This window comes from Panthera onca, chromosome B4 (genome assembly GCF_046562875.1).
Source record: "Panthera onca isolate mPanOnc1 chromosome B4, mPanOnc1 haplotype 2, whole genome shotgun sequence".
In the NCBI taxonomy this organism is placed as follows: Eukaryota; Metazoa; Chordata; class Mammalia; order Carnivora; family Felidae; genus Panthera; species Panthera onca.
The window spans coordinates 132,008,450-132,033,917 of NC_138345.1; the positions used below are offsets into that span (position 1 = coordinate 132,008,450).

Sequence of the window (25,468 nt, forward strand, 5' to 3'; positions counted from 1 at the left end):
GAATATGGGACTTCGACTATACTCAAAAAATTATTTTTTAAAAAAGATAAATGAAGAATTTGGGACAGTTTTCTGTTTCCCTCTTAGAAATATTCCCCTAAAAATAGAATGACACAAAAGTCCCCTTTATGATTGTCACTGTTCAACACTGTGTTGTTGTCCAAGCCAGTGCCCCACAGGCTTCAATAAAGGACAAGAGCTGTGGGGATTGCAAAAAAACACAAAAAACAGAAACTATGAGAAACAGCAAGCAAATTCTCAGTAAGGTTGGTAGATCCAACTTCAGTTTAGGAATATTAATAGTGTTCCCAGACACTAGCAACAAACAAAAGTGTAGATAAAGGTAAAGGTAGATAAAGGTTACAATATCTCCCAAAGAGTTTACTAGAAGTGAACCTAACAAAATGTGTGAGACCTTTATTTTAAAAAGTACAAGATTCATTGAAAACATAAAAAGAAGAACTATATAAATTGAAGCATGTACCATGTTCATGGATAGAGACCTTCGGTGCCACAAAGATGTCTATGCTTCCCAAAATTAACCTGCACGTTGATAGCAGGATTTGTCATGGAACCTGAAAATTTGTCCATAAATTCATGTTGATCTATAAAGAGCCAGTACAATTTCAAACAATTTGAGGTTTGTTCATGTGTCCCGTTTCTTTTTTAATTTACTCAGGTGAAATTCACATAACACAAAAAGAGGCTGGACAGGTGGGCACAACACTGAACTTGTCACTGGATTTCCTGTTTCTTTGCTCCATGGACTCTGGCTGTTCAGCGGGACCCTGCCCACCACAAGAGCCCTTAACTGAGCCAACCCTCAGAGCTGAACCTGACCTGGAGCCTGGGTCACGCGACCGGTGACAAGGGACAGGGATCGAGGGGTTCACCGGCGGTAGATCAAAACAGACACTCTGGCCCTTCCTTGTTTCTTGAAACCAGGAGCCCTCTATATCATCCCTGCCCCTCTTGCCCGTCCTTCCAGAGACCTGCCTTTCAGTTCCACTTTCCCTGACTCACGCAGGCACCAGTGTTCCTGAGAAGGGCCTGGGACTCTCTGAGGGAGCACTTGAAACGCTGGGAACCAGAGATTGGTTGGAAATGCAGAGAGACACTCAGGGTGAGAGTGGGGAGAGGGCCATGAGCGGCCAAATTCTTCATGGGGTCCTCAGAGAGCTGCATGTTGATTTCACCTCCGTTCACTTGGGCAGAGCAAAGGTGAGACAGCGCCCAAGGGGAACTACCTCCATGATGGCATGGAAATGCCACCTGTCAAGACTGGGCCTTGTGATAAAGGGTAAAGAAGCACCCAAGGGAACTTGCCCAGCCAAACAGCTCAGGTGGGTGAGGTAGAAGGAGGGACCCACTGCCTATCGCTCCTTTGTCACTATTGCCCCCAGGGCACAGTGTGAGGACTCCCCACAGCCTCCACCTGAGACACCAGCATCCACTATGAACCTACTTCCCAGCCAATACACCTTTGCTTCTTTTATTCCCACCAGGAAATCTCCATCCTGCTAAGGGCAGCAATGGCCCAGCTACCATCACTAACATTCTGGGCCTCCCGTGAGGAAGTGGTGAGCACGAACTCGATCCTCCAACCTCCAGAAAGGCAGCACCAGGGCCTAGAGACTCAGCTCTGAGTGTAAGGCAGAACTCACCCCTCATGTAGCAGTGTGATGACACATCAGCCATCCTGTCCCTGAGTCATCGAAAGGAATCCTGTCAGTCACAACTGTCCTGGGTTGAAAGACTGTATCCTCCAGATTCATATGTTGAAGCCCTAAACTCCTGTGGGATGGTGTTAAAAGTAGGATCTTTGGGGTGATTCGGTTTAGATGTTATCATGAGGGTGGGGCCCGTGAGGGGATTAGTGTCCTTCTTCTTTTCTTTTTTTTAAATGTTTATTTATTTGAGAGAGAGAGAGAGACAGAGCAGAGCGCGAGCAGGGGAGGGGCAGAGAGAGAGGGAGACACAGAATCCCAGGCAGGCTCCAGGCTCCGAGCTGTCAGCACAGAGTCCGACGCGGGGCTCGAACTCACAACAATGAGATCATGACCTGAGCCAAAGTCTGATGCTTAACTGACAGAGCCACCCAGGCGCCCCAGGTGTCCTTCTAAGAAGAGAAGAGAAACCTAAGCTGTCCCTCCTTCTCCCTCTCCCTCCCTCCCTCTCTCTCTCCCTCTCCACCTGTCTCTGCCCTCAATCTGCCACATGAAGGCTGAGGGGATTTATGCAGAGGACCAACCACAGAATTAGGAACCCAAAGCCCATCTGTGCCTTTACTACTGTGGAGTCAAGAGAGAACACAGGAGTTCTGACATAAAGTACACACCACATCCTTACCTCCATTCTTTCAACAGGCTTGTGGAGAGCAACACCTGGGCCCAGATGTGGGGACATGGGAACGCAGAGGTGACTCAGAGAGGGCTAACCCTGAGTCCTCAGAGAGCCCGCCCCTCCCCAGGAGCCGGCTTCTGTCTTGCTCTCTCCACCCAATCTGTTCCAACCCCCTCCGGTGTCCTCCTTTCTCTTTCCCTTTGCAATAACTCTGCCCAATGGGGCTGGTCTCCTTCTGAGGGCAGCTGTGCCCAGGGGAGAGGCTTCAGAGGAAAGGCGAGTCTGACCCGAAGCAGTGCAACCACCTGAGGGCTCCCCTGAGAACAAAGCAGGAAGGAGGTGGGGCTTCTGAAGAGGCAGCCTGGGAGGTCACTGTCACACTGGGGCTTTCCCAAACCAAGGCTGGAGAGAGGAATGGAGCCCTGGCGCCCCAGCCCAAGGTACTCCTGCTCTCTGCTTGCTCTGTCCTGCTGGGCCCCCTTCTGCAGCCCCTCCTTCTGGCGGCCCTGTAGCGCCAAACTCTGGGAACCAGAGATTGGTTGGAAATGCAGGTCTCTGTCCTTGGCCTCCTCCTCCCCGCGATCCCCCTTCCCTTCTCTCCTTCTCTGGGCTCCTTCTCTGCAGGACCCACTCCCAACTGGATCCTCACCCTGTTCCCGGGATGCTCCCGTGATTGCTTCTGAACGCACCCCTCCCGCCTCCCCCACCCAGCCCTGTGCCCCCCCAGGCCAGTCTCTTGGTCTGAAAGTCTGTTGGGCATGTCTGGCCCTGCCTGTGCCGGGTGATGCCCACTTTCAGAGGCTTCCGGAAGTTCCTGTGCTCTGTTAAACGCTTTGAATCTAACCACAGGGTGGTCAAAGCAGTTGGTGGATTTCCTTTCAAGCACTTGAATCGATTTTCTCTCATATTTATGATGTGGTTTGAAGTGTAGGGGTTCGGGACCCCCCAAGGAAGAATTCTTAAAACATCTCTGGTGCAAAAAAAAAAAGGTGGTTTTATTAAAGCACGGGGACAGGACTCGTGGGCAGGAAGAGCTGCACTTGGGTTGCTAAGAGTGAATGATAAGGGAGTTAGGGACAACGTAAGACTCTAAGGCATTTTGGAAACAAGGTTTTCAGGATCTTGAGGGGCTAGCTGCTGTTAGGACAAGGTCATTTATTACTGTTCAGTAAAAACAAAGTCAGGAGGGGTGCCTGGGTGGTTCAGTCGGTTAAGCATCCGACTTCGGCTCAGGTCATGATCTGGTAGTTCTTGGGTTCCAGCCCCACATCGGGCTCTGTGCTGGCGGCTCGGAGCCTGGAGCCTGCTTCAGATTCTGTGTCTCCTGCTCTCTCTGCCCCTCTCCCACTCACATTCCGTCTCTCAAAAATAATTAAATTTTAAAAATTAAAAAAAAAAGAATTGAACTGAAGTCTTCACAGAGCTGTTCTTTTGGGATAGAGAAGTTTCTCTTTCTCTTTGTTATTTTTCTAATGGGTTGGGGGTAGGGCGGGCAGGAAAACATGAGTGCGTGTGCTACTGGAAGGAGCAGGGCCCAGGGGGCCCTAGAGGTGGGGTCCCTGTCCCTACTGTCCCTGGAGGCACGTCCCCCTTCCAGCCTGGAAAAGCAGCAGCACTGCGTAGGGCCCAGGAGAGCTGGAGGGAGCCACCGTGCCCAGGGCAGGCCACCCACCAGGGACAACTCCAGAGGGCACTTTCTGCATTTTCTGTTTTCTCTCCTTTACCCCCAGAAACCCAATGGACAGGATAGATCCTAAGACCTTCCATTTCCAGTTTCCAAACCTGCGCTACGCTTCTGGGCGGAAACTCTGTTATCTCTGCTTCCAAGTGGAGAGAGACTACTTCTATTATAATGACAGCGACTGGGGAGTTTTTTGGAACAAGGTATGCACCCCCCCCCCTCCCCGGACCCTATCAGGCAGGAGCAGAGTCAGGGGGCAGTGAGGAGAAGAATGTTATAAGTAAGATGCCAGATGGGGGTTCTTAGTGGTGGATGCTCCTTCCCACGACGTTGTCCTAAGTCATGGACCCAATGAGCTCCCTGCTTGACCCTCTGGGAACCTGATACAGGATGGCATTTGACCCATCCGATGAGCCTCGTTTAGAGAGTCTGCTGGCATTCCGGCCATCTTCAAATCTTGTCCTGGACCTTGGCCTCTGGCAGTCTTGGATGAAAGAGCATCTTTCGAAAGTCAGGGCCTGTTGGACACCATTGCCTTCTCTGCCCTGGTAATGGCTCCGTTGGTAGAGCCGTCCCCTGGCCACACGGCTGACTCCTCCGTTCCCAGGCCCTCTGATCTCTCAGAGGACAGCCCACACCCCTCGTCCTGCCTACCCCTGGCCTGCTCCCAGCCACAGCCTAGATGTCCCTGGAAGGAGGTCACGGCACCAGTGACCAGCATCAGCAGTTGCTACAGCCAAGCCACCACCCTGCAGCCCTGTCCCCTAACCACTGCCACTCCTGAGACAGGTCCCACCATACCCCTGCCCTCTCCCCTCCCCTGATACTGCAGACTTTGCAGAGCCTGTTTCCAGGAGAGAACCATGATGGGCTGGGTCAGGGGTATGCTTCAGCAGTACTAACAGGTGAAAGGTCGTTTCACCGGTTCTAGTACCCGGTGTTCAAAGAGCTGAAGGCAATTTATGAAATTAGTATTGATAATGTATTAGGCAATATATCTAAGAGATTCTTTCAAATTGCAATGAATATAAAAGTTCTTCATGAGGTCGTTTACATTCTTCTTTTTTACTATGTTGTTGGAACGGGATGTGTATTTACCCTTGCTCCCCCCCCCCCTCAGTTCACACCAGCCAGGTAAAGTGGTCTGAAGATGTGTGTGGCTAGTGGTTCCCCTGTGGGGCAGCATGGCTGCCGAGGTGCCATCACCCAGGAAGCCAGCCTAGACCCCAAAGGACATGGTTCAGGGCAGGATGGATGGATGGATGGATGGATGGTTGGATGGATGGAAGGATGGATGGTTGGATAGTTGGATGGATGGATGGATGGATGGATGGATGGATGGATGGTTGGATGTATGGATGGTTGGATGGATGGATGGATGGATGGATGACTAGATGGATGGATGGAAGGATGGATGGATAGATGGTTGGTTCAATGGATGGATGGATGGTTGGATGGATGGATGGATGGATGGATGGATGGATGGATGGATAGATGGTTGGTTGAATGAATGGATGGATGGTTGGATGGTTGGATGGATGGATGGATAGATCGATGGTTGGATGGTTGGTTGAATGGATGGATGGAAGGATGGATGGTTGGATGGTTGGATGGATCGATGGATTGATGGTTGGTTGGTTGGATGGTTGGATGGATGGATGGATGGATGGATGGATGGATGGTTGGATGGTTGGATGGTTGGATGGTTGGATGGATGGATGGATGGTTGGATGATTGGATGGTTGGATGGATGGATGGATGGTTGGATGATTGGATGGATGGACGGATGGATGGATGGACAGATAGTTAGACTGATGGACAAATGGATGGATGGACGGTTGGACTGATGGGCAGATGGATGAATGGATGGTTGGACAGATGGACAGATGGTTAGATGGTTGGATGGATGGACAGATGGTTGGATGGTTGGATGGATGGTTGGATGGATAGCTGGATGGCTGGGCGGTTGGATGGACAGATGGACGGATGGACGGATGGACAGATGGACGGATGGATGGATGGATGTTTGGACTGATGGACGGATGGTTGGATGGTTGGATGGATGGATGGATGCATGGTTGGATGGACAGATGGACAGATGGATGGCTGGATGGATGGTTGCATGGATGGTTGGATGGTTGGATGGATGGATTGATGGATGGATGGTTGGATGGATGGATAGATGGATGGAAGGATAATAGATGTTAGAATTGATGCATGGTGGATAACTATGGGAAGGAATGACTCAGTAAAAAAAGACAGGGCAGGGAGAGATGGAAAGGAGTGATAAATCAATGAACGACATACCCCTGAGACTCCTGCCCCTTTACCCTTCCTTCCACGGCACCCAGTCCTGCCACACTGTCTGCTCTGTCAGCCAAGAGTGTCCCCTTCTCTTCTCTACTTCTCCCAGGTCCATCCCCGGGCTCCATGCCATGCAGAACAGAGCTTCCTCTTTTGGTTCCGTGACCAGTATCCATGCCGTGATGAATATTACAATGTCACCTGGTTCTTATCCTGGAGCCCCTGCCCCACCTGTGCAGAGGAGGTGGTTGAGTTCCTGGAGGAGTACAGGAACTTGACGCTGAGCATCTTCACCTCCCGCCTCTACTACTTCTACAACCCAAATTACCAGCAGGGGCTTCGCAAGCTATGGGACGCAGGGGTCCAGCTGGACATCATGTCCTGTGATGGTGAGAGCAGAGGGGAGCTGGGGACCCAGACTGTGGGAGAGAGTAGTACCGAGACAGGGGTGGGGGAGGATCTAGAATGTCCCCAGGGCGAGTGAGTGGGAGGAAACTGAGGCAAGACTGGTGGCACTTGGCAGGGAAGAGACTAGGCCCTGAGGAGGGGGGCACAAAGGGTCAGAGGGCAAGACCTCCCAGGGCCCACATGACTGCTCTCTTCCCTCTTTATCTCAGAGTTTGAATACTGTTGGGACAACTTTGTGTACCACAAGGGAAAGCGCTTCCAGAAACGGAATCTGTTAAAAGATTATGGTTTCCTGGCTGCAGAGCTTCAGGAAATCCTTAGGTAAGTGCATGCTCAGCCTCCTGTGCCGCTGCTGTACTTTGAGTCTCCCACCACCGCACCTCCCTCCCCAGCGCCTCAGGTCTCCACCCCCTCTGCCCCACCCCTGCTTCCTCCTGCGCATCCTCCCTCCTCCCTCAAGGCCTCCTTCTCCCCCATGAGGGAGCCCCCAGCCTGGTTCCTCCCATCTCACCACATTCACCTTCTTGTTAATAAACTGAATGCAAATGGGCTTGAGTATGTCTAGCTGTGAAAATTGGAAGATGTGAGTAACATCCTTACCGGGGATGTGACTTATCAGAGAACCAGGGTCCTTGAGGACAGTGACCGCATTCCTCTGCTAGGGCTTCCAGAACAAAACCCCACAGACTGAGGGACCTCACGGCAGGTGTTTGTTTCCTCACAGCGTGGACACTGGAAGCCCGAGATCAAGGTGTCCCTGGGTCAGGCTCCTCCTAGGGCCTCTCTCCTTGGCCAGCAGAAGGCCACCTTCTTGCTCCGCCCTCCCATGGTCTGTCCTCTGTGCTCACTGTGGGGAGCCCCTGGTGCCCCTCTGTGTGTCCCAGTTTCCCCTTCTCATAACAACATCAGGCAGATTGGATCAGGCCCATCCTAAGGGCCTCCTTTTAACAACCATCTCTTTAAAGCCTGTGCCTCAAATGTAGTCACATTCTGAGGCACCAGGGGTTGGGACTTTAGCACTTGGATTTGGGGGACACACGGTTCAGCCTCTTGGAGCTAAGAGGGTGGGAAAAAGCAGGATCCTTGTTCTGTGTACCTGTCTCCTGGGTTCTGCCTGACCTGCCACCTCCCCGCCCCGTCTCACCTGCTTCCATTCCAGCCCTTGCTGCCCTGGACCCCCCACCGCCTGTCACCGGGTCACTGCCACACTCATCCTGGCTCCCTTGTCCCTTCTCCCCTTTCCCACATGGCTGCCAGAGGGAAAGTTCTGGACAGGTTGCAGCCTGGGGATGAGGACAGAGAGTGAGCAAGAAATTAGTTATTAAGTAAACTTTTAAATAAGTGTGTTTTATTTTTTTTAACATAGGATTGGGAATGGGAGGACTTTTCCATAAAGCAGAATAAAAACTGGTAGGTGGCTGAGAGTCAAGCTGGGGACACAGGGAAACAAGCAGAAGCATTAGAGACAATAAAGCAGAAACAGAAACAGAAACAGAAACAGAGGGAACACCTGGTCCTTCGACCGCCGAGCTGACTACCGCGTGAACTTTGGAAAGTCAGTGGCGGTGCCCCACGGGGTGGCCTGGACCAGGGCACGGTGAAAAGGAGAAGAGATCAGCCTGAGATGCTGGGATTCTGGGCAGACAAAAGCCAGGAAGGAAGAGCAGAAGGGCAGGTGTGCGGTTGGTCACATCCAGAAAATCACTGTGGAGAGCGTCTTGGGTCCCACACGGACCCGTTGTTTCTTCCTCTGACCTTGGCCCATTAGGTGTGCATAGCGGTGGCCCCCGACACCTGTCTCTTCACTCCCTTCCCTGTCTGCACTGCTGCCTGGGGCGGAGGGCACGGTGCAGAAGAGTTCTGGCTGTTCAGTCAGTCTGTCCCGCTGCTCTCCCTGTCCACGCGTCCTCCAAGCTGGGAGGCACCGAGGGGCACACCCGGGGACCACACGCTTCTCCCCTTTCCCGGTCATGCAAACGGGCCCCCGTGGCCAGCTCACAATATCTGCTCCCTCTGGAGAAAAGAACAAGGCAGGAGGCCCATCTTAGAGATCCGCAGGGGCCTCCGGGAGGTCTCCTCCAAGAGTCACTGTCGTGCTCTGGCACACCCCCCTTCTCTGCCCATCTCCGAGGGCTAGCGGGGGTTCTCCAGGCCAGAGCTGCAGGAGTGCTGTCACGAGGGAAAGGCGAGAAGGGCTTTGAGCCTTGCTGCCCACCCTTAGTGCTTCTCGGGCCAGAGGCCGCGTAGCTGTCAACTTGAGCCACACCTGAGTGTGCACATCCGATCACTCTCTTGGAAGGGCCCGGCTCATTCTGGAATCTTCCATTGGCTGGAAACTCTGGACACTGAAACAGATGGGAGTGGAGGGGACGCCATTCCCTCCATCTCTTGCCCACGCTCTTGTTACCCTCCCCCGTTGGGGCCATCCCAGGGCCGGTGGGCAGAATGAGGTGGTGTGGGGGCACCAGCCAGAAGAAGCTCTTTGGGGACTCGCATGCGCGTGCGGTCTGGCCTGGGGTGACAGGTGTCTGCTCCAAGGCCTCCTCTTCCTGTCTAGGAGTCAACTTTCCCGGTTGCTCTTTGTTTCTCCATCTGGGGTCCTGTGGCAAGCACACAGCTCACAGGATGCCCGCTTCAAGCCCAGATCCCTGATCCCTGACCTGGGAGGCCTTGTAGAGGCAGCAAGGGCCCTCCCCTTGTGCCCCCCACCCTCTCCTGTCCATGGAATAATGAGGAAGCAGGAGGAGCCAGGCCAGGCCCCCTGGAAGGCATTCCAGTTCGGCCATTGCTTTGCTGAGTGGCTCCAGAGAGTACCTTAGCCTCTCTGTGCTGGGACCTCATCTAAGATGGGAGGGCAGTGATCGGCCCGTCCCAAAGCTCTTGGGGCTGTGGTAGAGGATGCGCTCAACACACCTGCCTTCTCCTGGAATGCGGATGAAGATCTGCAGGGCTGAGCCCTGGCCCTCCCTTTCCAGACACCCAGCGTCCTGCTGGGGGCCTGAATGGCTCCTAAGGGTCACACAGTGGTGGACAGGAGAGGGCTCATCCCACTCAGAGAGCCCGCCCCTCCCCAGCCACCGGCTTCTGTCCTGCTCTCCCCAGCCAGTGTCTGTCCCAACCCCCTCTGGCAAAGTACTTTCTCTTTCCCTTTTCCATAACCTGGGTCCTGCTGCCCAATGGGGCCCATCTCCTTCTGAGGGAGGCTGTGCCCAGGGCGGGGGGAAGGCCTTGGGAGAGGTGGCTCTGAGCCTGAGGAAGTGCAACCATCTGAGGGCCCTCCCACCCTTGGGGCAAAAGCAGGAAGGAGGTGGGGCTTCTGAAGAGGCAGCCTGGGAGGTCACTGTCACACTGGGGCTTTCCCAAACCAAGGCTGGAGAGAGGAATGGAGCCCTGGCGCCCCAGCCCAAGGTACCCCCGCTCTCTGGCTCTCTGCTCGCTCTGTCCTGCTGGGCCCCCTTCTGCAGCCCCTCCTTCTGGCGGCCCTGCAGTGTTTGCCTCTGTCCTTGGCCTCCTCCTCCCCGCGGTCCCCCTTCCCTTCTCTCCCTCTCTGGGCTCCTTCTCTGCAGGACCCACTCCCAACTGGATCCTCACCCTGTTCCCGGGATGCTCCCGGGATTGCTTCTGAACGCACCCCTCCCGCCTCCCCCACCACCCAGCCCTGTGCCCCCCCCACCCTCCCCGCCAGCCTCTGGGTCTGAAAGTCTGTTGGGCATGTCTGGCCCTGCCTGTGCCGGGTGATGCCCACTTTCAGAGGCTTCCGGAAGTTCCTGTGCTCTGTTAAACGCTTTGAATCTAACCACAGGGTGGTCAAAGCAGTTGGTGGATTTCCTTTCAAGCACTTGAATCGATTTTCTCTCATATTTATGATGTGGTTTGAAGTGTAGGGGTTTGGAGTCGATGGCCGAGAAAACTCTTGAGACGTCTTGGGTGCAAAAACAGTGGTTTTATTATTTTTTTAATTTGTTTTCAGTAAAAAAAATTTTTTTAAATGTTTATTTATTTTTTGAGAGACAGAGACAGAATGTGAACGGGGGAGGAGCAGAGAGTGAGCCACAGAATCTGAAGCAGGCTCCAGGCTCTGAGCTGTTAACACAGAGCCTTATGCAGGGCTCGAACCCATGGACTGCGAGATCATGACCTGAGCCGAAGTCGGATGCTTAACTGAGTGAGCGATCCAGGTGCCCCCAAAAAGGTGGTTTTATTAAAGCATGGGGACAGGACTCATGGGCAGGAAGAGCCACACTGGGGTTCTGAAGAGTGAATGATTATATACATACAGGTTGGGAGGGGGTTAGGGACAGCATAAGTCTCTAAGTTATTTTGGAAACAAGGTTTCCAGGACTTTGAGGGTCTAGCTGCTGTTAGGACAAGGTCATTTATTACTGTTCAGTAAAACTCAGTCATGAGACCCTTCACATGTATATCGGTCGGCCATATGTCTGGAGGATGATTGCCAACATACGTCTTGGGGGGTAGAGATAAAGGAGGTTCCCCAAGGAATTTGTATATGTTAAAGTAGACTTAGCAGGTCCTAGGGGTTGGGATAATGTTTAGCTAAGATTCCCTTTGGCCTTTAGCAAAGTGTCATCATCGAGGCAGCTGAGCTCCTAGAGGAAGGTCACTCTGCCTGTGCGAAGGACTTCTAAATGGGCCATGGGCAGTAGGAAATTGAAATTTTTTCTTCTGCCTTTGTTTCCCACATCATTTACAATACAATAAGCACAGTGTGAGGATAGCTCTCAGAGGCAAGAAGAGAAGTCATCTATTGCAAAGCTCTCTCCACCACAGACAAGTACAGTAAAACCTTGGTTTGTGAGCATAATTTGTTCCAGGAACGTGCTTGTAATCCAAAGCACTTGTATGGCAAAGCGAATTTCCCCATAAGAAATGATGGAAACTCAGGGCGCCTAGGTGGCTCAGTCGGTTGAGCGTCCAACTTTGGCTCAGGTCATGATCTCGCAGTTTGTGGGTTCGGGCCCTGCGTCGGGCTCTGTGCTGATGGCTCAGAGCCTGGAGCCTGCTTTGGATTCTGTGTCTCACTCTCTCTCTGCCCCTCCCCTGCTCACGCTCTGTCTCTCTCTGTCTCAAAAATAAATAAACCATTTTAAAAATTTTGTTTAAAAAAGAAATGATGGAAACTCAGATGATTCATTCCACAACCCCAAATATTCATATAAAAATGATTACAAAGCTGTAATAGAATACAAAATAATAAGGAGAATACAAAAGAAAAAGAAAAAGAAACAAATTAACCTGCACTTACCTTTGAAAAGCTTCGTGGCTGGAGCGAGGGAGACAAGAAAGAGGAGGGTTATTGGTAGAACAACTTTCACTATTACTAATGGATGTTGACTATAGTACAGTATTAATAAACTCTTGTCATAGACTGTATTTAATGCAACTGGCGATAAGGCAGCAGAGGAAAGGGTCTATATCCGCAGGCAGCCTCACCTGGAATGAAGCAAAGCATTCCTAAGCTTACTCTTGTCTGGAAAAGCAAAGGACTGTCCATAGGAACTTTGAAGAGACAAAAAACACATTAGTGCCAGTTGTGGGCACCTTCCAACGTTCTGAAAAATCACCGATTTCTGCCAAACACACCTGCCTGAGACCGAGCATCCGAGCATGGGAGATGATCACCCACCATCCTGCAGCCAGAGAGAGAGAGACAGAGACAGAGACAGAGACAGAGAGACAGAGAGAAGAACCATTGGCTCAGTTGTGATCATGTGACCTTTGGCATCGCGAACTACTCATATTGAAAGACATCACTCCTTTATCAAGTTAAACTTGATGAAAAATGTTTGCTCGTCTCGCAGAACACTTGCAGAACAGGTTACTTGCCATCCAAGGTTTTAGTGTAAATGCAGACTGTTCTCAACCTTACCCACAACCTAGGGGAGAGAGCTTCATGCTTCACGTTTGTAACTACCACCGGCATGCATCCGGAAGGAAGATGCCTTGGCTGGAAGGAATGTGCCTATTTAAAAGGAAGTAGAAAAAAAGACACATTTAAGACCGCATATGCTGCTGCGGCAGCCATGTAAGGTCCCTGCTGGAAATAACCTGTCTGGACAGGTGCCCCAGCTCCATCACTTACTAGCCGTGGACTTGGCTAGGCTGCTTCACCTGCCAGAGCCCCTGCTCCTGTCCCTCTAAAGTGTGGGTGTGACTCCCCCAGGATCTGGGAAGGAGTCAGTGAGTTCAGATATTTGAGGCACTTAGCACAGTAGCCTGAGCCTCCGAATTTAAGCATTAACCTGATACTTAAAAAGAAAAAACAAACAGGTGGAAAATCAGGAATGAATTGAACTGAGGTCTTCAAAAAGCTGTTCTTTTGGGATAGAGAAGTTTCTCTTTCTCTTTGTTATTTTTCTAATGGGTTGGGGGTAGGGCGGGCAGGAAAACATGAGTGCGTGTGCTACTGGAAGGAGCAGGGCCCAGGGGGCCCTAGAGGTGGGGTCCCTGTCCCTACTGTCCCTGGAGGCACGTCCCCCTTCCAGCCTGGAAAAGCAGCAGCACTGCATAGGGCCCAGGAGGGCTGGAGGGAGCCACCGTGCCCAGGGCAGGCCACCCACCAGGGACAACTCCAGAGGGCACTTTCTGCATTTTCTGTTTTCTCTCCTTTACCCCCAGAAACCCAATGGACAGGATAGATCCTAAGACATTCCATTTCCAGTTTCCAAACCTGCGCTACGCTTCTGGGCGGAAACTCTGTTATCTCTGCTTCCAAGTGGAGAGAGACTACTTCTGTTATAATGACAGCGACTGGGGAGTTTTTCGGAACAAGGTACGCACCCCACCCCCTCCCCGGACCCTATCAGGCAGGAGCAGAGTCAGGGGGCAGTGAGGAGAAGAATGTTATAAGTAAGATGCCAGATGGGGGTTCTTAGTGGTGGATGCTCCTTCCCACGACGTTGTCCTAAGTCATGGACCCAATGAGCTCCCTGCTTGACCCTCTGGGAACCTGATACAGGATGGCATTTGACCCATCCGATGAGCCTCGTTCAGAGAGTCTGCTGGCATTCCGGCCATCTTCAAATCTTGTCCTGGACCTTGGCCTCTGGCAGTCTTGGATGAAAGAGCATCTTTCGAAAGTCAGGGCCTGTTGGACACCATTGCCTTCTCTGCCCTGGTAATGGCTCCGTTGGTAGAGCCGTCCCCTGGCCACACGGCTGACTCCTCCGTTCCCAGGCCCTCTGATCTCTCAGAGGACAGCCCACACCCCTCGTCCTGCCTACCCCTGGCCTGCTCCCAGCCACAGCCTAGATGTCCCTGGAAGGAGGTCACGGCACCAGTGACCAGCATCAGCAGTTGCTACAGCCAAGCCACCACCCTGCAGCCCTGTCCCCTAACCACTGCCACTCCTGAGACAGGTCCCACCATACCCCTGCCCTCTCCCCTCCCCTGATACTGCAGACTTTGCAGAGCCTGTTTCCAGGAGAGAACCATGATGGGCTGGGTCAGGGGTATGCTTCAGCAGTACTAACAGGTGAAAGGTCGTTTCACCGGTTCTAGTACCCGGTGTTCAAAGAGCTGAAGGCAATTTATGAAATTAGTATTGATAATGTATTAGGCAATATATCTAAGAGATTCTTTCAAATTGCAATGAATATAAAAGTTCTTCATGAGGTCGTTTACATTCTTCTTTTTTACTACGTTGTTGAAATGAGATGTGTATTTACACTTGCCCCCCATCTCAGTTCACACGAGCCACAGGTCAAGTGGTCTGAAGATGTGTGCAGCTAGCGGTTCCCCTGTGGGACAGCATGGCTGTGTGACGCTCCCCAGGTGCCATCACTCAGGGAACCAGCCTAGAGCCAAAAGGGCCTGGCTGAGGGCAGAATGGATGGATGGATGGTTGGATGGATGGATGGATGGATGTTGGATGGTTGGATGGATGGATGGTTGGATGGTTGGATGGATGGATGGTTGGATGGTTGGATGGATGGATGGATGGGTGTTGGATGGATGGATGGATGGTTGGATGGATGGATGGATGGATGTTTGATGGTTGGATGGATGGATGGTTGGATGGATGGATAGATGGATGGATGGATAGATGGATGGATGGATGGTTGATTGGATGGATGGTTGGATGGATGGATGGTTGGATGGTTGGATCGATGGATAAATGGATGGAAGGAGAATAGATGTTAGAATTGATGCATGGTGGATAACTATGGGAAGGGATGGCTCAAAAAAAAAGACAGGGCAGGGAGAGATGGAAAGCAGTGATAAATCAATGAACGACATACCCCTGAGGCTCCTGCCCCTTTACTCCTCCTCCCACGGCACCCAGTCCTGCCACACTGTCTGCTCTGTCAGCCAAGAGTGTCCCCTTCTCTTCTCTACTTCTCTCAGGTCCATCCCTGGGCTCCATGCCATGCAGAACAGTGCTTCCTCTCTTGGTTCCGTGACCAGTATCCGTACCGTGATGAATATTACAATGTCACCTGGTTCTTATCCTGGAGCCCCTGCCCCACCTGTGCAGAGGAGGTGGTCGAGTTCCTGGAGGAGTACAGGAACTTGACGCTGAGAATCTTCACCTCCCGCCTCTACTACTTCTGGCACCCAAGTTACCAGGAGGGGCTTTGCAAGCTATGGGACGCAGGGGTCCAGCTGGACATCATGTCCTGTGATGGTGAGAGCAGAGGGGAGCTGGGGACCCAGACCGTGGGAGAGAGTAGTACCGAGACAGGGGTGGGGGAGGATCTAGAATGTCCCCAGGGCGAGTGAGTGGGAGGAAACTGAGGCAAGACTGGTGGCACTTGGCAGGGAAGAGACTAGGCCCTGAGGAGGGGGGCACAGAAGGGTCAGGAGGAGAAGACCTCCCAGGGCCCACATGACTGCTCTCTTCCCTCTTTATCTCAGAGTTTGAATACTGTTGGGACAACTTTGTGTACCACAAGGGAAAGCGCTTCCAGAGATGGAATCTGTTAAAAGATTATGATTTCCTGGCTGCAAAGCTTCAAGAAATCCTTAGGTGAGGGCGTCCTCAGCCCCCCTGCAGCTGCTGTTCCTTGCGTTTCACACCACCGCACCTCCCTCCCCAGCGCCTCAGGTCCCCGCCCCTCCCCACCCCCACTTCCTCCTGCGCATCCTCCCTCCTCCCTCAAGGCCTCCTTCTCCCCCATGAGGGTGCCCCCAGCCTGGTTCCTCCCATCTCACCACATTCACCTTCTTGTTAATAAATTGAATGTAAATGGGCTTGAGTATGTCTAGCTGTGAAAATTGGAAGATGTGAGTAACATCCTTACCGGGGATGTGACTTATCAGAGAACCAGGGTCCTTGAGGACAGTGACCGCATTCCTCTGCTAGGGCTTCCAGAACAAAACCCCACAGACTGAGGGACCTCACGGCAGGTGTTTGTTTCCTCACAGCGTGGACACTGGAAGCCCGAGATCAAGGTGTCCCTGGGTCAGGCTCCTCCTAGGGCCTCTCTCCTTGGCCAGCAGAAGGCCACCTTCTTGCTCCGCCCTCCCATGGTCTGTCCTCTGTGCTCACTGTGGGGAGCCCCTGGTGCCCCTCTGTGTGTCCCAGTTTCCCCTTCTCATAACAACATCAGGCAGATTGGATCAGGCCCATCCTAAGGGCCTCCTTTTAACAACCATCTCTTTAAAGCCTGTGCCTCAAATGTAGTCACATTCTGAGGCACCAGGGGTTGGGACTTTAGCACTTGGATTTGGGGGACACACGGTTCAGCCTCTTGGAGCTAAGAGGGTGGGAAAAAGCAGGATCCTTGTTCTGTGTACCTGTCTCCTGGGTTCTGCCTGACCTGCCACCTCCCCGCCCCGTCTCACCTGCTTCCATTCCAGCCCTTGCTGCCCTGGACCCCCCACCGCCTGTCACCGGGTCACTGCCACACTCATCCTGGCTCCCTTGTCCCTTCTCCCCTTTCCCACATGGCTGCCAGAGGGAAAGTTCTGGACAGGTTGCAGCCTGGGGATGAGGACAGAGAGTGAGCAAGAAATTAGTTATTAAGTAAACTTTTAAATAAGTGTGTTTTATTTTTTTAACATAGGATTGGGAATGGGAGGACTCTTCCATAAAGCAGAATAAAAAGTGGTAGGTGGCTGAGAGTCAAGTTGGGGACACAGGGAAACAAGCAGAAGCATTAGAGACAATAAAGCAGAAACAGAAACAGAAACAGAAACAGAGGGAACACCTGGTCCTTCGACCGCCGAGCTGACTACCGCGTGAACTTTGGAAAGTCAGTGGCGGTGCCCCACGGGGTGGCCTGGACCAGGGCACGGTGAAAAGGAGAAGAGATCAGCCTGAGATGCTGGGATTCTGGGCAGACAAAAGCCAGGAAGGAAGAGCAGAAGGGCAGGTGTGCGGTTGGTCACATCCAGAAAATCACTGTGGAGAACGTCTTGGGTCCCACACGGACCCGTTGTTTCTTCCTCTGACCTTGGCCCATTAGGTGTGCATAGCGGTGGCCCCCGACACATGTCTCTTCACTCCCCTCCCTGTCTGCACTGTTGCCTGGGGCGGAGGGCACGGTGCAGAAGAGTTCTGGCTGTTCAGTCAGTCTGTCCCGCTGCTCTCCCTGTCCACGCGTCCTCCAAGCTGGGAGGCACCGAGGGGCACACCCGGGGACCACACGCCTCTCCCCTGTCCCGGTCATGCAAACGGGCCCCCGTGGCCAGCTCACAATATCTGCTCCCTCTGGAGAAAAGAACAAGGCAGGAGGCCCATCTTAGAGATCCGCAGGGGCCTCCGGGAGGTCTCCTCCAAGAGTCACTGTCGTGCTCTGGCACACACCCCCCTTCTCTGCCCATCTCCGAGGGCTAGCGGGGGTTCTCCAGGCCAGAGCTGCAGGAGTGCTGTCACGAGGGAAAGGCGAGAAGGGCTTTGAGCCTTGCTGCCCACGCTTAGTGCTTCTCGGGCCAGAGGCCGCGTAGCTGTCAACTTGAGCCACACCTGAGTGTGCACATCCGATCACTCTCTTGGAAGGGCCCGGCTCATTCTGGAATCTTCCATTGGCTGGAAACTCTGGACACTGAAACAGATGGGAGTGGAGGGGACGCCATTCCCTCCATCTCTTGCCCACGCTCTTGTTACCCTCCCCCGTTGGGGCCATCCCAGGGCCGGTGGGCAGAATGAGGTGGTGTGGGGGCACCAGCCGGAAGAAGCTCTTTGGGGAATCGCATGCGCGTGCGGTCTGGCCTGGGGTGACAGGTGTCTGCTCCAAGGCCTCCTCTTCCTGTCTAGGAGTCAACTTTCCCGGTTGCTCTTTGTTTCTCCATCTGGGGTCCTGGTGGACACGTGACGAGGCAAGCACACAGCTCGCAGGATGCCCGCTTCAAGCCCAGATCCCTGATCCCTGACCTGGGAGGCCTTTAGGGGCAGCAAGGGCCCTTCCCTTGTGCCCCCACCACTCCTATCCATGGAATAATGAGGAAGCAGGAGGAGCCAGGCCAGGCCCCCTGGAAGGCATTCCAGCTCGGCCATTGCTTTGCTGAGTGGCTCCAGAGAGTACCTTAGCCTCTCTGTGCTGGGACCTCATCTAAGATGGGAGGGCAGTGATCGGCCCGTCCCAAAGCTCTTGGGGGCTGTGGTAGAGGATGTGCTCAACACACCTGCCTTCTCCTGGAATGCGGATGAAGATCTGCAGGGCTGAGCCCTGGCCCTCCCTTTCCAGACACCCAGCGTCCTGCTGGGGGACTGAATGGCTCCTAAGGGTCACACAGTGGTGGACAGGAGAGGGCTCATCCCACTCAGAGAGCCCGCCCCTCCCCAGCCACCGGCTTCTGTCCTGCTCTCCCCAGCCAGTGTCTGTCCCAACCCCCTCTGGCAAAGTACTTTCTCTTTCCCTTTTCCATAACCTGGGTCCTGCTGCCCAATGGGGCCCATCTCCTTCTGAGGGAGGCTGTGCCCAGGGCGAGGGGAAGGCCTTGGGAGAGGTGGCTCTGAGCCTGAGGAAGTGCAACCATCTGAGGGCCCTCCCACCCTTGGGGCAAAAGCAGGAAGGAGGTGGGGCTTCTGAAGAGGCAGCCTGGGAGGTTAGTGTCACACTGGGGCTCTCCTAAAGCAAAGCCGGTGAGAGGAATGGAGCCCTGGTGCCCCAGATAAAGGCAGGGCTGCGACAAATCAGCTGAGGAGGGACAGCTGCACAGGGCCCATCAGGGGCAGGTAAGTCAGGAGCAAAGAAGGGGGGTGGGAGCCCAGAGAAGCAACACCAACCTGGGGCCTTCCATCCCTGCTGTGTAAGGCAGGAAGGGGCTGGGTCCACCCTCAGACTAATCTGGGAGGACCCTCACAGATGAGGGGCTTTCCCAAGGCCAAGGGCAGCCTTGTGAGAGAGAACTGGTGCTGGAGAGCCCAAAGCCTAAGGCAGGATGGGACAAGCCTGCCCCCGAGTCTGGCACTCGACTGCAGGAAGCAGGTCCCACTGCTGGCTTTCCTCTCTGCCCTCGTCCTGCCCCAGCCCTCGGTCCTCTCCTTCTCTGACACCTCATCCGCAGGGTCTGCTCCTGCCTCTGGTCTGTGGGCACCGCCAGGGCCGATGTCCCACCACTACCACCCCCCTCCCCGCCTCCAGCAGCCCCTCTGCCTCCCATCCTATGGGGGTGGCCATGGGTCTCTCTAAAGTGCTTTGTTTAGGCTTCGTTACAGACTTTCCATTCAAGGATGATTGAGACAATTGTTGGAGTCAGCTATAAAAGCTTATTCATACATTTTATTCTAAAGACTTGCACAATTTGGCCAAGAATCCTCTCGTGTCTGTAACCACCCTGAGCAAGAGTTCATCTGCCGGATGCTCAGGAAACCAGTGAGACACTGACACTGGGCTTCTGCAGGGAAGAGAGGCTCGCTAAGAGTGTGGCGTCACCCAGGACAACAGGGGGCGCATGTTCCAGAGTCCTGAACTCCCCTAGGGTCTGCAAGCGCTTACGGGCAAAAATTAAGGGTCAGGGGTCCAGGGCCGTGGGTTCTTCTGATTGATCAGGGGTTAGGTAAACGTCAAGACTGATTAGCTTGGCTTTCTGGCACCCACCGGTCTGGTTTCATCCAGATTGCGGTCCAGGTCTGAGGACCATCTCGGCAACGTGCATCAGCGATGCTGTCTTTGTTGGCAGAAGCAGTCCAACGCCTCCTGACCGTGACGACCTTGCAGGCTATTTCACTGTTGTTCCCTGGGTAGCATTCATCATCTTAAGCAAAGCACAGTCTTAAGTTTCCTCTCGGTGTTTGTCCCCGTATCTCTAACCGTGGGCGTCGCGCCTTTCTGCAGACTTCATTCTGTGGATGGTTTCGTTTCTGTTCTGTGGATGCAACACTCATTTGCAAGACAAGAAGATAAACTGTTTCCCATGAACTCGCTACCAGCTGTGAAAAACTAAATTAGTCCTGAAATGTTTCTTACAAGTTGTTTCTCTCATCCCTGAATTTTAGCCGTTCAAGGTCAAGCTTCAACGTTTGTGCTGTTACGATAGTGCACTTGTCCAAAACGTAAAGTGTTTCTGCCTTGAGCGTCTGGGTTTGCCAGGGACTGGGGGAGTTTCCCAGAACGTGGGAACTTCAGTGCTAAAATCAGGAAGCGAAGCCCCGGGCCAGTCAGCTGTCCTAAGTGTGCTATGAATGGGGGTTTTCAACCTAATCCTCATGGTGAGGGCAGCTGGGGTCTCTACCTGAGAGTACCAAGCTTCCGGTGAGGTCGCCGAGGGGTGATCCAAAGCCACGAGGCAGACATGGCTTCTTCAATGACAGTCATCCAAATCCACCTGAAGCTTTACTAATGACCCTAAGAGACATCAGAGATGGGTTTCCATTGATGAAATTGGTGGCTCTGTTCATCAGCAGATCAGAGGACAGAAATGGCTTGGTTGGTGGAATCAGTGGTCTTTCAACGAGTTGGCCGGAAATCTGGGGAAGGCATTTCTGGCCTTGCAAGGAACACGGAACGGACCCCATAGTCTGTGCCCTGAGCAAGGACACCCGCGGCTTGATTCCTGTGTCCAGTTCCAAGTGTCTGTGGTCACCTGAGCCAGACCCCGTGGTCACCCGGGTCGCGTTGCCTTTGGCTGGAGTGTCCAGAAGGAAAGCGGCTGGGGCTCCATCAAGCTCCCCCAATTTCTTCAGACCGTTCGGTGTCTGCTTGGTCAGTAACGCCCACACGCAGTGGGGCCCCGCCAGACGGAGATTCGCGCACCTGTCCCGGGCAGGCAGGCAGGCTCCCAGGTCTGTCCACCTACCTCTATCTGTGCAGAGCCAACAGCATTTATCAAAAAGAATCTGTGCACGTACGCCCACATGAGCCACGTCACTTTGCGATGTAACAATAAACGAAAAAAACAAAAAGCAAGATACTGGACGGAACCGTCTATAGAGTGTAATCACCGCTGGGGGGAGGAAAAGCTGTGTGAGTCCTGTGGCCAAAGTCTCCATCACAGCTCTCCCTCGGTGACAGCAGGTTTTCCTGTTCACCAGCCTCTCTGGGCTTTGTACTGACAAAGCTGTGATGCCCACGCCTAGGCAAAGAGCACAGAGTTAGAATTACCAGTTCACCCCCTCGCACCCCAGAGAGAAGGGATCTGCACCGGACGTGTCAGGGTTGAGATGCCTGTGGGGCCTGAGCAGAGGGGTCTGGGGCACAGGACAAGATGGGTGAGCCAAAGAAGCACACGTGATGCTGGTTCTTGGGGCGGGGTCCCCCACCCAGCTCAAGGCGTCCTGCCTGCTAAGGCCTCCAGGGTGGGTGACGATGGGCGCTCCACCAGACTGGAGGTGGGGCCGTGTGTCGCCGCCGGGGCGGGAGTGGGGGAGGGCGGCGGGCACTCAATTCACCCTCTTCCTTTTCTCTCCCCAGTCCCGGCCAACAAAGAAAAAGAGACTGTCCCTTCCCTCCCCGCCCAGGGGCCCAAGTAGACCCAAGGAGTTGGGTTCAGGAGGTGACAGAGCCTGGGATAAACACCAGAAGACACCCTCTGCACCTTTTGGTTTCCTTCCTCTTGCCCAGACCCACAATGAATCCACTACAAGAAGACATATTCTACCGTCAGTTTGGCAACCAGCACCGGGTCCCAAAGCCCTACTACTACCGGAGGAAAACCTACTTGTGCTACCAGCTGAAGCTGCCCGAAGGCACCCTAATTGACAAAGACTGCCTTCGAAACAAGGTGCCGAGCGGGCTGTCTGGACACAGGGCAGGCTTAGCCGGGTCTCCGTTAGCCCCACTCCCCAGGAACTCTCCACAGTTTTCCTGTCCCCGGGCCTCTGCAGAAGCCGTTCCCTCCAGCAGAATGCTCTCCCTGCCCCTCTTTGAGAATTTAATATTTACTTGTCTTCTGGATCTCAGCTCAGTCGCCGTTTCTGAGAAGCCAAGAGGTCCTCCAAGGACGGAGCGCTCGACCCCACCTGCGAGAACCCCCTCATATCCCTGCCCTCTGCTTTGCTGCCCGCCTTCCCACCTGCCCTGTCCCGCCTCCCTCCCATTCTGACCCGCTCCTCGCTCCTCTGGACACCCCCACCCCCCCGCATTCAAACATCTCCAGATGTCCAAAAGGCGAGGTCTGCAGAGCATTTGAGACCGTGTTGTAGGGGTGTCTGTGGCCGAGGGGGGGGTGCTGCTGGGTCTGATTCAGATCAAGCTGTGGGTGCTTTGGGGGTACTCAATTAATGGGTGAGTAAGAGAAGGAAGGAGGGAAGGAAGGAAGGAAGGAAGGAAGGAAGGAAGGAAGGTTCTTTCCCTGTCCCAGGTGAGTTCACAGAGCAGAGCCTGTCATCCCCAATGGCACCCACAGTGTGTGACCTCTGGCCTCTGCCTTGTAACCAACCCTTCTCTCTGTCTGGGACACTCCCTAGAAAAAGCGCCATGCAGAAATATGCTTTATTGACAAGATCAAGTCACTGACGCGGGACACATCCCAGAGATTCGAAATCATCTGCTATATCACATGGAGCCCCTGCCCCTTCTGTGCCAAGGAACTGGTTGCGTTTGTCAAAGACAACCCCCACCTCAGCCTGAGGATCTTTGCCTCCCGCCTGTACGTCCACTGGCGCTGGAAGTATCAGCAGGGGCTGAGACACCTGCACGCATCCGGGATCCCAGTGGCTGTCATGAGCCTCCCAGGTGGGGAGAGGGCACAGCTGTCAGGGGATGGGAGGATGTGGGGTTCCAAGAGGGAAAAGCCACTGATGGGGGTGGGTGGGGAGGCTGGACCGAAGCGGGGTGCCCCAGCTGAGGCCCAAGATGTGATGCCACCCGGAAGGGAAAAGGAAGGAGGAGCCCCTGGCCCTGCAGGCTGCAGGCAGGCTGCTCCCCCGTCCTGGGACCTCACTGCCTTCTCCTCCTCCGTCTCAGAGTTTGAGGACTGCTGGAGGAATTTTGTGGACCACCAGGACAGGTTGTTCCAGCCCTGGCGCAACCTGGACCAATACAGTGAAAGCATAAAACGTAGGCTTGGGAAGATCCTGACGGTGAGAAGCTGTCCCTGCTGCAGGCACCTGGCCTCCCTCCCCCTGGGACTCCCCTTCCGAGCTCACCCCCCCCCCTTCTCTCTGTCCTTGCTCTCTGTCCTCAGTGCCCCTCCACGCCTTTCTCTTTTCTTGAGACACCCTTCCCCCCAGTAGGGGCTCCCAGGCTCCCACTTCCTTCCTTAGCTCCCTTTTCTCAGGATCTTGGGGCACCTGGGTGGCTCAGTCGGTTAAACGTCCGACTTTTGATTTGGGCTCAGGTCACGATCTCAGTTTGTGAGTTCCAGTCCCGCATCCGGCTCTGCACTGACAGCAAGGATCCTGCTTGAGAGTCTCTCTCTCTGCCCCTTCCCCCCGCCCGCCCCCAATATAAAGAAACATTAAACTTTAAAAAAAAAAAAAAAGGATCTCATCAGCTTTCCATTTCCCTCAAGGCCTCCCTGGCCTCTTTGACCAGGCTCCTCTGGTCCCCTCTCCCTCTCTTGCCCCCTGCACCGCTTGTTGCCTGTGAAACTGGCAACTGTGAAACTGTGAACTGTTGCTTGTGCCTGTGAAACTGTTCTCTTTCTCTCTCAACAGCCCCTGAATGATTTAAGGAATGATTTCAGAAATTTGAAACTTGAATGACCATCAGCCCTCCCCCCACCACCCACCCTGTTCCTGCAGCATCTCAATGCTTCATAAACTGCTGACTCTTAGGAGCAAGTTGTGACCTCCATGTGCACCCCGGACCCTCCTCCCCGAGTCCAGGAAGCCTTTCTTTTCCCCTTCATTCTTCTGTTTTCTTTTATAAGTGGGTATATATTTTTGTAATTGAAAAAATAAAGATGATTTTCAAGTCTGTAAAACTTGGGTTACTTTCTGAAAGGGGAATCAGGGCTTTCCTTCGTAAAAAAATGAGCTTAAAGGGTTTTCATTTCACGGCACCAAGAAAAAAAAAAACGTGTTTGGGAATTTGCTCTTGTGGTCTAGAATAGCTGGATCATTTCGTCGCCCGAATATTCTCTGTTCTTTCTCAGTATCTACTACATATCTAAACAAATAGGGTAAAACTGTTGAACGCACACAGTTGCTCATAGACTTGATTGGGGAAGAAAACCACTTGGAACAGTGTTATTCGGTGTTCTGAGCTGAAGAAATAGGCACCGACTCTGGCTGATTAAAGCAGAAAAGAAAGATTTGTTAAAAAAGATGTTGGGTGATTCCTTGAAACTCTAGGAAAGAGGGAGAGCTAGATTTGGAGGCTCCCAAGCCAGGAAGGAGCCCCCACACTGTGCTGCAGAGCCGGTCTAATGAAGGTGGCGTTGCCAATGGCTGCGTGCTCCGCTCACCCCAGCCGTGCCTGGAAGCCGGATGCTGACACAGAACGGCCTGCCTTAGCTGCCTCCACTAGGGACAGCCCCACCCAGGATGGAGAGAAGGAAAGAAGAAACAAGTGGCAATACATAATGAACACAGCAGAAGATGAAAAAAGTAAAATCGAGTGTGTGACACTAAATACGAACAGAATAAATTCTTCCATGCTGCTCCCAAGAGGCACTCTTAAAAAAAAAAAAAAAAAAAAAGGAAACAGAGATTGAAAATAAAAGGAATGAACAAAGAGAGCAGGCAAATAAAATTAAAAAAAAGCAATATTGGCAATATCACACAAGGTATACATTAATGGATCGAACAGGTTAAAGGACTTAATTAACATAATGATATAAAGGAACAATGAAAGAATAAAATAATAATCAAGAGGCGGAGTTAAGATGGCAGAGAAATAGGGGGACCGGGATTTCCCTCCTCCTTCAAACAGAGCTGTATTGAGGTCAGATCACTTGGAACACCCAGGAAATCAATCTTCAGTGGCAGAAGGATCTCCACAGTTGGAAGGAGACAGCTTGGTGGGATCAAGGTGCAGTGCATGTATGTGAATTGGGGGAGATCAAATGGAGTAGGCACAGAGGAGAGGGAACCCGTTCCGTGGACAGACAAAAGGAAGAGAAAGGCAGAGAGGAACTGTGAAATTGAGGTACTGAGTTAGCAGAAGAGGAAAACCTCTCCGGACCATGGACGGGGAAAGAGAAATGCAGGGAGAACTGGTTTCTATTTTGCAAACAGCCTTAGGAGCTGAAACTTGGAGGTTCCAAAGTGTGGGACTTTCTTCAAAGTGATGCCGCTGCCGTGTGCATGCACTGTGGGGGAGCCGACCTCCAGCCGGTAGCGATCTGGGGGGCGCACTGGGAGACAACAGTCCCCTCCCTCGAGTACTGTGGGAAGAGGGTCTATTGCCTTCCCCCCCCCCCCCGGCCCCACAAGAGCAAAAG

The 25,468-nt window shown here is 53.2% G+C and overlaps 1 protein-coding gene across 1 annotated transcript; it reads left to right on the forward strand.

Annotated features, from left to right (window-relative positions):
• The first annotated feature begins 2,649 nt into the window (after nt 1-2,649).
• Nucleotides 2,650-24,007, forward strand: LOC132675348 (DNA dC->dU-editing enzyme APOBEC-3F-like). The gene is made up of 12 exons (XM_078449441.2): nt 2,650-2,783; nt 4,074-4,227; nt 6,438-6,717; nt 6,946-7,057; nt 13,373-13,526; nt 15,101-15,380; nt 15,611-15,722; nt 20,701-20,844; nt 21,553-21,862; nt 22,548-22,815; nt 23,047-23,162; nt 23,739-24,007. Exons 1-12 carry the CDS (start codon nt 2,758-2,760, stop codon nt 23,784-23,786), a joined length of 2,004 nt encoding a protein of 667 aa, XP_078305567.2. The 5' UTR covers nt 2,650-2,757; the 3' UTR covers nt 23,787-24,007.
• The last annotated feature ends 1,461 nt before the right edge of the window (nt 24,008-25,468 follow it).

What these genes read in the sequence shown, in the direction of transcription:
- LOC132675348 (XM_078449441.2), top strand. Translation starts at nt 2,758, where the DNA reads ATGGAGCCCTGGCGCCCCAGCCCAAG. An exon ending in GGACATCATGTCCTGTGATG is followed by an intron (nt 6,718 to 6,945) that starts GTGAGAGCAGAG and finishes TCTTTATCTCAG; the next exon opens with AGTTTGAATACTGTTGGGAC. An exon ending in AAGCTTCAAGAAATCCTTAG is followed by an intron (nt 15,723 to 20,700) that starts GTGAGGGCGTCC and finishes TTGATTCCTGTG; the next exon opens with TCCAGTTCCAAGTGTCTGTG.